The sequence below is a fragment of the Salvelinus sp. IW2-2015 genome, linkage group LG6.1 (genome assembly GCF_002910315.2).
Source record: "Salvelinus sp. IW2-2015 linkage group LG6.1, ASM291031v2, whole genome shotgun sequence".
NCBI lineage: Eukaryota > Metazoa > Chordata > Actinopteri > Salmoniformes > Salmonidae > Salvelinus > Salvelinus sp. IW2-2015.
Window position 1 is genome coordinate 20,779,937 of NC_036845.1, and position 11,651 is coordinate 20,791,587.

At 41.0% G+C, this 11,651-nt stretch overlaps 1 protein-coding gene across 3 annotated transcripts in view; it reads right to left on the reverse strand.

The window, feature by feature from the left end:
- LOC111964699 (desmin) overlaps window positions 1–6,044 on the reverse strand; it is a 12,369-nt gene extending 6,325 nt beyond the window's left edge. Inside the window, exons 1-9 of one of the 3 annotated variants that reach the window (XM_024147145.2) lie at window positions 5,721–6,044; window positions 3,526–3,685; window positions 2,871–3,020; window positions 2,525–2,644; window positions 2,331–2,426; window positions 1,322–1,456; window positions 1,092–1,202; window positions 807–917; window positions 508–636 (exon numbers count right to left, since the gene is read on the reverse strand). In XM_024147145.2, the coding sequence (XP_024002913.2) occupies window positions 508–636; window positions 807–917; window positions 1,092–1,202; window positions 1,322–1,456; window positions 2,331–2,426; window positions 2,525–2,644; window positions 2,871–3,020; window positions 3,526–3,685; window positions 5,721–5,941 (1,233 nt within the window). In that variant the 5' untranslated portion in view covers window positions 5,942–6,044. Of the gene's footprint in view, window positions 1–507; window positions 637–806; window positions 918–1,091; window positions 1,203–1,321; window positions 1,457–2,330; window positions 2,427–2,524; window positions 2,645–2,870; window positions 3,021–3,525; window positions 3,686–5,720 lie in introns of those variants that run through there. The other 2 variants (XM_070444066.1, XM_070444067.1) reach the window with 2 other exon arrangements.
- Window positions 6,045–11,651: the final 5,607 nt, after the last annotated feature.

The window sequence follows — 11,651 nt, forward strand, 5'->3', positions numbered from 1 at the left end:
GCACCTGTGCTTCCAGCTCCTAGGCCTCCAGCACCCACGCCTCCAGCACCCACGCCTTTGGCTCCAATTCCTCCAGCTCCCATTCCTCCACCACCCATGATTCCAGCTCCACCCCTGCCTCCAGGGCCATTGCTTCCTGCACCCATGCCTCCAGCTCCCATGCCTCCTGCACCCATCCCTCCACCTAAGCCTCCAGCTCCACCCATTCCTCCACCCATGCCTCCACCACTGCCTCCAGGTCCAATGCCTCTAGCCATGCCCACACTCATCCCAGCGCTCATGGAGCTRGAGCTGCTACTCATTATGGACATGTTCCCAACCATGGTTGTGAGTCGCAAGTCCTCACCCTCAATCAGCTTCCTATCGAAACAGAGAAAAGCCGTATCAATGGATCAGAATCAAGAATATGACATTACCACAAATTCACTCTTCTAAAGGTTATTTACATGCTCTACATTATCCTATCTAAATACATTGCACTAAACCTGGCACCACCTGAGTGGTACCTCACCTGTAAGTTGTGATCTCAATCTCCAGAGCCATCTTCATGTTCAGAAGGTCCTGGTATTCACGCAGGTGCAGAGCGATTTTTGACTTGGTGGATTTCAGCTCCTCCTTTAGGGCCTCAATTCTTGCCTGTGACGTCAAAAGAGCCAGCTTGAGTTTGCACCTTAGTAGGCTACAGATGAAAGGTTCAACACCAACCTTACATATGCAGCCTACTTGGATTTGAACTGTGTACAATCAATTCAGATATATTGAATGGTTGAGTTCTGTAGTAAACCGGACTGATCTAACATGCTCACCTGAAGGTCCTCCAGCTCTTTCTTGTACTTTTCCTGTGCTTCACGAATTTGTGCCTCCAGAGCCTCATTCTTGGTCTTCAGATCTTCCAGGCCACGCTCTTTGTTTAGGATCTTCAAACGGTTAGGAATAATACAATAAAAATGCATTTTTTCATATTTTGATTGAGGAAAAATGTCCATTGCCATAGGCTACAACTCTTATTTAGATATAGCCTCGATAATAATAGTTCATGTGTCACATTTTACAACCATGTGGGGATATCTTTATCAAATAGCCTAACTTACATCCTTCTTGGCGCCAGCAACTTCTTCCCTGACACTTCGAACCATATCCACATGTTTTGTCGTCTTGTCGTTCAGGTCTTCAAATTTACTTTTATACCAGGAATCCATTTCCTAGAACATATAGGGGCCATGAAACACATATTCTGGGGTCATGAAACACATTCACATCTTGAAATGAATGACTGCTGTATGTATACACTCCAGTTAATTATAAATAGGCCTAGGCCTACCTGTAGATTTTTTGCCGCAATTTCGTCATACTGAGCTTGGATTTGTTTGAGAGCGCCTGAGAGGTCGGGGAGGTCATAAGCGCTCTGGGCTGAGGAATGGGCAGCATATATCATTTTCAGTAGCTCTTCAATTTCCTGAGAAAGAAAAAAGGTTCAATTAAGTCCAGWGTAATACTATTTMGGGGTTTATATGGTCCCACCACCATATAAAACTACTCTGGTCGTGGTGTTGATATTTTTGGAGTTAAAACGACACTAAATGGAGTAAATATCCAACTCTCACAGTTGCTTAAATTGAATTCCAATAGCCATTTAACCTTTTTCAGTGATGTTTTTAATCAACTCCCCTTGAATATTTCTTAATGTGTCACATTATGGTGGTTTGCAATATGATATCCAATCTCTGTTGGAAGCCAATTTGCAGGAATATATCCAGCACTTTTACATCACTCACAACTTCCATTTAAAATGCTTGTCAGAGTAGGAAAGAAAACAGGAATTACATGATTACATGAAGACTACCTACACCATGTAAACTATAACAACTATCTCACTAACAGTTGCTATAAATCCAACCACTTACAGATTGGATTTGTTAACATAAATTTACATTTGTTATCTTTGTGTAGCATAAGATTTAAAAAAACAATCAATGTACATGCAAAAACACATATTGAAACAATATAAAAAAATCTACCTGCAACAGAGCATGCTGGGAAATATGACAGAGGCCCCTCCCACATCTGTGGATGACTCCATAGATTTAACTGCCTGTCTCTGGTTACTCTTAATGGAGTTAAAAGTACTCCATCCCAATGAACTCCAGTTATCAACACAGGAAGCATATCACTCTTGAGGGTTAAGATAACTCCTAAGAGTGAATTTAACCCACATTTCTTTTAACACTGTGATTACAACTATCCTTGATTTAATGTTTAGCATTTCGTCCATTAGCTAGAGTTGGTACAGGTCGGTCCAAATCAATCAGTGCACGCTATACGGGACCTACCGCTTTGTGCACCCTCTGAAGGAATTCAATCTCCACCTCCAACTGCTCCAGCTCTTTCTCCAGGGCGATGCGCTGAGAGGTGGCTCTGTCCACATCCTGAAAACCACATAGCGGCACACAATGACGTCAATGGCACTTTAATGTTTATTAGGCAATTTTGGCTAAGACTATACAGTGATTAAACAACCTCTCACCGGACGGAATGCTTCTATCTCCATCTCGGCCCGCCTCCTCAGCTCAACTGCCTCCTCGTATTTGACTTTGGTTATCTCCAGTTGACCTGCCATGGCCTCTTTACCGGCTAAAGCTTGGTCCTGTAAACCAAAACACAGATGAACCTTTATTGGGGTATAAAGGTAACAAGCCGCTAATAAATTATAGGCTGTGTCAGCCGTGTCACCATATTGGACACATTCTAATTGTCGCTCTCTTTCATTCTTTCTCCCACTCCTCCTGTGTGTGTGTGATTTCTGTTTTCTGCGAGGTAAACAAGAAAAACAGGGATAGTGATGACGTGTGGATTAAGCCATTCCGTCTCACCCGCTGCCTTCTCATCTGATCTGCAATCCTCTTCAGATCTCTCAGCTGATCCTCATAGAGTTTGCGCAGGCCCGACGGCTTCACGAACCGGTTCTGGATGCCGTCAATCTCCATCTCCAACAGCTTGTTCTGCTGCTCCAGGGACCGAACCTTTTTAAGAAAATGACAACGGCAGGGTATGAATTATCATCAAGTTCGCCAGGGCCCCCCACTTGAATATGCTCGCTGCCCAAATAAGTGGGAATAATGAGTGCCTCCGTCTCCACAGCCAGAAGGCGCGTTTCTCCACTGCAGGCCTGTATGGCACACTCAAGCAAGCGTAGTCTAATCAGACAAATTCCATCAAATAAACATTGTTCCTCTACGTTAAGGGCGGCAGAATATCGCACAGATGTTAAAGAATATTGGCAGAGTCACTGAGGCAATGTATCCGGCCAGAATCTACACACAATAGCATATGCATGTGTGAAGAACAGATATGTATAGGCTATAGCTTACTAGAAAGTTGGCTCTCTCTAATATGAAAAGACACAAAACAACAAGTTCATCCCCATATGTTGCGTGAAGTAGTCTGTGCGCGCACACCTATCCAATACGCTGTTCGTGTGCACTAGCCTTGGCGCCTTGTGTGTGAGCAAGCCCGGTGAGTGCTTACCTTCTCAATGTAAACAGCAAGTCTGTCGTTCAATACGACCATTTCCCGCCGCTCACCACTGCGCGTGCTGAGGAATTCTTTGTTCTCGGCAGCAGATGCGTCCAGGTCCACCGGGGCCCCATTGCCATAGCCCACACATGCCATGGTTCCCACATTCCCGCTAAAATGACAGACAGTTCAACACTCACCGCTTGACCTGGAGATAACTGACATCACTTTGTTATTCTGTGAACATCAAGACATAACGTAAACATTACATGTGTTAAAGGTTATTGTCACTTGCATGTCATATCACAGCCACATGGTTGATCGATGGCCTGTCAAATAATATTTTATTAATTTCCAGGTGCCACATTTGTTCCTACTCTGATGTCAGATGCAAAAAAAATGTTTTGGCTGCGCTGAAGAAGTCTATATCCGTCCGCTAACACAGGACTAGTAAAGGCCCAGTGCACTACTTCTGTGATTTAAAAAAAAAACTACATGTATTTGTATTTGAGTGTTTAATAGCATGTATAACTTGAGTCTGATAATTATCTGACACTTAATCTGATAGCCTAATACTTGCTTGATATAAAGTATGGTTTGCAGTTCCTTCAAATACTTTGCAAATGCAACTTATTTCTGTGTGAAAATTGAAATGGTCTAATTCATTTATTTTACTAGTCACGCTTATCCAGAGCAACTTACTATAGTGAGTGCATACCTATTCATACCTTTTTTGTACTGGTCCCCCGTGGAAATCAAACCCACAGCCCTAACGTTTCAAGAACATGCTGTACCAACTGAGCCACATCATCACAAACCACTTGATGTCTCAATGTACTCAATTACTGTATTGTGCATTGTTTTCCTTCGTGGTGATGGAAAGTCTACAGGTACAAACCTAGATGACCAGCCAATACAGTAATGTACATTGACATTAACTGGTTTGTAAGGATGGTAATTTAATACGTCTCAAAAAGTGATTTTCTTCCCATGTTATTTGATCAAGAAAACTATTTTATTTGATGTGGATGTTTTGTGCCTTTGCCCATAACTTTGCACCTTTTGATGTAAATATTTGAGGACAGGGTTTTGTCCTTTATTGATACCATTAGAATGACAATCGCAGAGAAAGGGAGAGGGCAACAACCCTTACAATTCCAACTGTTGAATCCTTCAAAATACTGTTCTTAATTATATGACACTTTTTATATAAAGCATCATTTATATATATTTTTTTWAATTCTGACTTTTCAGCACCCATAAATCCCGCAGCTATGGCCTACAGCTGTTACAAATTAAAATAATACATTTTAATACAATTAATGTTGTTCTCATGGATATGAGCTATTTGCTATTTTGCGGTTTTTGAAATGTATTGAATTTAGTCTCTTACAATGTTTAGGCCGACCTACTTATGTATTTATTGATACCTAAAACCTACAATTCACAATAATATAAAGAGTTGTAAATTATTTAGATACTAGGCCTGTAGGCTAAGCTTTATGTGGAAAATGGACATAGGCCTTACTTTTTTGACAACTAATAGTTTCTCTATTCGTTTTAATCAATTGATGCCTTCGAATTGCATCAAAAATACATTTAGAAATAGGCTAAAGCTGCACAATAAGAAACAATTAAAACTGTGGTTTGTGTAAGAGAGGGGGAGGTGGTGGATTATAAAGTGTCAGTGGTTCCACTATCTAAGATAGTGTACTAAGATAGTGGAACTATTTATAGCCTCAGAAGAGCGGTAAGGGCAGGGGAGGTACATACACTGTTGAGACAGCAACATATCATCTATCTTGTACTGTAATAATTGCATGTATTTTGGTGGTAATGTAACACAAGTAGTTTTCTGTAAATTCACAAATAGAATACTTGTGGTGTATCAGCAGTGTGTAATCTCACATTATCTATTTAAGATGTTACCTATATTTTATCAACTGRATCTATATAACCTAAAATATGCAAATAAATGCTAAAATGCACCAGTAGGATCTCGCTAGCTCATGCTTGTTCTGTCCACTATGATTAATTTGCTCCCATTGGAAACGGCAGGCTCTGGTCTATCTTGGATTAGTTATAAAGATCTTTGGTATAGCCCTTGCAACTATGGTGGATGCAGAACCAGGCCAGCTCAGTACAGCTCAGCTTGGCTTAGTTGTGTGAAAAGGCTGTTAGTGTACTAGGTGGAGTGCGTGTCTTACCCAGCCATGCGGGCGTTGGGTGAGGTGGAGACGGTCCTTCTGCCCATGGTCTGGGCCTGCATTCTGCTGTCTCCGGCACTGCGCGAGTAGTTGGCTGACTGGTGGCGGTTAACTCTCAGGGTTGGGGGTGGGCTGGACACCCTAACCTGGTAGGAGGATGAGCTGCTGATGTCCTCAAAGTGGCGTCGGTAGGACGAAATCCTCTCAGGGCTGCGACTCATGTTGGCGGCTGCTCGGGTTTGCCTGTGTCTGGGTTCTCTGGAGGTGGTCAGTCTTCACCTATGGGACCTCTGCTGCTTTTGTTGTACACAAGCTCCATCGCTGAGGCGCTTTATACTCCACACGGCCTGGCTTAGCCCAACCCAAAGATATGGCCTGGCCCAACCCATGAGCCAAGAACTCTGGAATCTCTAACCTCAGCACCACACTGGGCCAGACCTGCCACGACATTCAGACATCTGCCAGCAACCTGCGAGGATCTGAATAGGAGCTATGGAACAGAAAGGCAGATAGAACAGAGGCAGCACTAGCAGGGCCCATTAGGCAGTAGGCGCGTGCAGCAGCAGTCACTGATGTAATCTGCTCTGATGGGGCAGGGGGCTTTAATTGCACGCAGAGCACAGGGGGTGACCCGATGAGGTCAGGCTGGCTTCAGCGGGACAGGACAAGGGGCTGCCTGAGATTTGACATAAATTAGTACTTATTACTCTGGTCTGTTTTTTACATTAAATAAAGGATATGCAGAAAAAAATGGAATTAACTGCTTGAGAGAGAATGAGGGAAAATGAAGAAGCAGGGGGGTTTATCTGAAGTTCACGCTTGATGTGGCAGAAGGATGTGAATGGAGTAAACGGTAGTCTGGTCTGGCCAGGGAGTAGCTCCTACTACAACACCTATAAGACCACTCAGCCGGCCAGGGCGTCAGCAAATAGACATGGTCCTGTCAAGATACTGCCTTCCTTGACCCTAAACCCTAATTGGCCACTAACAAACAAAAACCCCCAAACATATTCACAAGCATAGACAGCAAGTACATACAGTTGAAATCGGGTTGAAAAGTTGAAAAGTTTACATACACCTTAGCCAAATACATTTAAACTCAGTTTTTCACAATTCCTGACATTTAATCCGAGTAAAAATTCCCTGTCTTAGGTCAGTTAGGATCACCACTTTATTTTAAGAATGTGAAATGTCAGAATAATAGTAGAGAGAATTATTTCTTTCAGCTTTTATTTCTTTCAGCGCATTCCCAGTGAGTCAGAAGTTTACATACACTCAATTAGTATTTGGTAGCATTGCCTTTAAATTGTTTAACTTGGGTCAAACGTTTCAGGTAGCCTTCCACAAGCTTCCCACAATAAGTTGGGTGAAATTTGGCCCAATCCTCTTGACAGAGCTGGTGTAACTGAGTCAGGTTTGCAGGCCTCCTTGCTCGCACACACTTTTTCAGTTCTGCCCACAAATTGTCTATAGGATTGAGGTCAGGGCTTTGTGATGGCCACTCCAATACCTTGACTTTGTTGTCCTTAAGCCATTTTGACACAACTTTGGAAGTATGCTTGGGGTCATTGTCCATTTGGAAGACCCATTTGCGACCAAGCTTTAACTTCCTGACTGATATCTTGAGATGTTGCTTCAATATATCCACATCATTTCTCCTCCTCATGATGGCATCTATTTTGTGAAGTGCACCAGTCCTGTCTCTTATACACATCTAGATGTGTATAAGAGACAGCGATAGAACGCATCTCCTTCCTGAGTGGTATGACGGCTGCGTGGTCCCATGGTGTTTATACTTGCGTACTATTGTTTGTACAGATGAATGTGGTACCTTCAGGCGTTCGGAAATTGCTCCCAAGGATGAACCAGACTTGTGGAGGTCTACAATTTTTTTCTGAGATCTTGGCTGATTTCTTTTGATTTTCCCATGATGTCAAGCAAAGAGGCACTGAGTTTGAAGGTAGGCCTTGAAATACARCCACAGGTACACCTCCAATTGACTCAAATGATGTCAATTAGCCTATCAGAAGCTTCTAAAGCCATGACATCATTTCCTGGAATTTTCAAAGCTGTTTAAAGGCACAGTCAACTTAGTGTATGTAAACTTCTGACCCACTGGAATTGTGATACAATTAATTATAAGTGAAATAATATGTCTATACAACTGTTGGAAAAATTACTTGTGTCATGCACAAAGTAGATGTCCTAACCGACTTGCCAAAACTATAGTTTGTTAACAAGAAATTTGTGGAGTGGTTGAAAAACGAGTTTTCATGACTCCAAACTAAGTGTATTTAAACTTCCGACGTCAACTGTACATACAGCATCAATATATGTGTTCCCTATTACAACCTATGCACCACTGAAGTCAGGCTTCTCGATTGAGCTACACTAGGCCAGCACTGTATATAGAAGATAGCAAACCTTCTGCTGGCCTGCGTACTATACTCATTATTTGCTTGAGCCACTGCCAAAGTCATAAAACTATCAAAGATGGTGACACTTTATTTTACAGTGTTATTTCTATAATAATTATTGTACATACAGTGTAGGTAATGAATACTCAATGTTATACTGTACTTATAGCAGTAAAACAATTCACAATAAAGGGACCATCTCACAGCTGTTTACAAAAAGTGGCGTAGTGTAGGCTTTGTTGTTGTTTGAACTGCAGATTGCCCCTTTAAGTACAGCAAAACAATGGGTATTGATTGACAAGGATAATCACATCGTAAAGTGTTACCTCAAATACAGTACATTGGACTCCTATCCTATAGGCCTTATGCCTGATCTGACAAACTGCAACATTGTAACATTGTGTGAGGGTGTCAACACTTTTACGAGAGATTCACAGAATTTTTGTTGGTAAGATTCTTTCCATTTAACTCAGAGCTTACAGGCGTGTGGGACGTGGAGTAGTCTGCTCTGCATATCTCTGTGATGAGAACAGAAGCTAAGTATGCCCACAAGCGCAGTTCAACAACTAATCAAACTATGACATCACTCATCCATAACATACTCGCTCCATTGCACAAGGGTGCACTGTGCCGGAGCCATATATAGAGAGATATACAGTGCCTTCAGAAAGTATTCACACCCCTGGTGAGGCCAATGGTGACTTTAAAACAGTTTAATGGCTGTGATAGGAGAAAACTAAGGATGGATCAACAACATTGTAGTTACTCCACAATACTAACCTAAATTACAGAGTGAAAAGAAGGAAGACTGTACAAAGTACAAGTATTACAAAATATAAAACATGCATCCTGTTTGCAATAAGGCACTAAAGTGAAACTCAATTTTTTTTGGCAAAGACAAAAACTTTGTCCTGAATACAAAGTGTTATGTTTGGGGCAATTKCAACACAACACATCACTGAGTACCACTCTTCATATTTTCAAGCGTGGTGGTGGCTGCATCATGTTATGGGTATACATGTCATCGACAAGGACTAGGGACTAGAGAAACGGAATAGAGCTAATCACAGGCAGAATCCTAGAGGAAAACCTTGTTCAGTCTGCTTTCCAACAAACACTAGAATAAAAATTWACCTTTCAGCAAGACAATGAACTAAAACACAAAGCCAAATACACTGGAGTTGCTGACCAAGATAACATTGAATGTTCCCGAGTGGCCTAGTTACAGTTTTGACTTAAATCTGCTCGAAGATCTATGGCAAGACTCGAAAATTGCTGTCTAGCAATGATCAACAACCAACTTGACAGAGCTTGAAGAATTTAAAAAAGAATAATGTGCAAATATTGTACAATCCAGGTGTGCAAAGCACCTAGAGACTTAACCAGAAAGACTCATAGCTGTAATCGCTGCCAAAMGTGATTCTAACATGCATTGACTCAGGGGTGTGAATACTTATGTAAAATTGGATATTTATGTATTTCATTTTCAATACATTTGCTAAAATTCTAAAAACATGTTTTCACTTTGTTATTATGGCATATTGTGTCTAGATGGGGGAGAAAATAATAAATGTAATCAATTTTTAATTAAGGCTGTAACACAACAAAATGTTGAATAAGTCAACGGGTATTAATACTTTCTGAAGGCATTGTAAATTACTATAGCTCTGCACGTCAAATTGTCCAAAAATATTTCTTACTTTCTGTTTTTGGCTACGTACCCTTTCATGAACAGGGTTCGGGTCAATGCCATTTATATTCAGGAAGTAAACTGAAATTCCTARTACAATTTGCCTCAATGGATCTCTATGCGAAAAATGTGTATTTGTAATGACAATTTACCTCCTGAAATGGTATTGGCCCCAACCCTGGTGATAAATTAGTTGAAGATGGCAACGCAATTAAATAGAGAATGCTGAGCCAGGAAAATTAAGAAGACACAGACATTGTTGCTTCTGAAGCAATTCTAAATGATCTGCCTCTCATTATTGGACCTGGATTGTGTTTATGGTGGTTTGTTAGTTGGATGAAGTGGAGAACCACTAGGCGAATAGATGCCCACGGCTATGTATTTGTGTACAAGGACTGATGAATTTGGCAACAAACTTGACACATCTGTCATTGATGACAAAGGAACTAGTGAATGCCTTCTGAAGGTTGTGGCAAATTCATATGGAGAGGGTTTGGTTATTTGAAGTGGTTATTACATACAGTATATCCCCCCAGTGCACCAGCTTTCTACATGGTAGGGATTAAGTTTCCAATACCTTTTTCATAGCAGACAAATATCCTAATTTAATTCAGTTATATAGCATTTTATATGGTCATGTCTGTTATTTAATGAGAACCTGTATTTCCCTAGTAAATAATGTTCTTTGCACCTTGTTATAGATTTTGCCTAGTATCCATTGCTCGATCCTCAGAAAACCTTTTTGACAATAAAAAGACACCGGTAAATCAATGTGTTTATTTAATTTCATACAAAGCTAAATAAAATAGTTTATTTGATCAGTATATGCAGCACCAACCTACCTAACTATCTATATTATATCCAATAAATTAGCCTTCAACGCATGTTGTATTCACCAATGCTCATATTTACATCACAGGAGAGACCTGGGCGACGTGGAGTAGGCAAACATTATGGAACGTTGCAGATAGAAATGTCACGAATTGATGCAATTCAATATTTTCCATGTCAATCAAGTTTTTACAACAGCAGTTGTCACACAGTGCTTTACCAGTTACCTGCCTAAATCCCAAAGAGCAAGCAAAGCAGAAGCGAATCACAGTGGCCAAGACTCCCTAGACAGAAAAAACCTAGAGAAAAATCCAGCTCAGGGTTGGCACATCCTCTTCTGGCTGTACCGGGTGGAGATTTATAGCAAAGGCATTTAAGACCTGATTGTTTTTCAGTTCATAGTGTTTGTCAGACTGATGGATAAACAGACAGAGAATCATGTCTATCCTACACAATATATTTCTATCTGCACGTGTCACAATGTTGTGCACTGCTGAACGCAGCGCAGATACAATCTGAAGCCAAAACATATCGCCAGATTACCATATCAGCTACCTACAGTACCCTGCACAAAGTACAACGTTAACAGTGACATACTCCACCAATAGAAACACTAATTTGGAATTGATTATTAACTTTATACAACAGGTGGGTCTAATCCTYGATTCTGATCGGTTAAAACTGCGTTCCAGCCGGTGTCTATTCCACAAGTCTACGACGTTGAAAAGCCTATTTACTCTGTTCCATCTGACTGTGCAATCCACTGTCTCATCAGCCCAGCCACACAATTTATACACTAGATCTACACTGTAAAAAGCATCTAGACATTATCTCCCATTTCTTTTAGACTAACAATTGGTTTTTAACAGTGGAGATTTTTATTAACCTTGCGGTCTCTCCAACARTTGCAACATTGTTTCAATATTGAAATTCGATCTCCAGCAATCCCATAGAGACAAAGGCTGGCCGCTTTTCTCAGCCAGTCGAAATCAT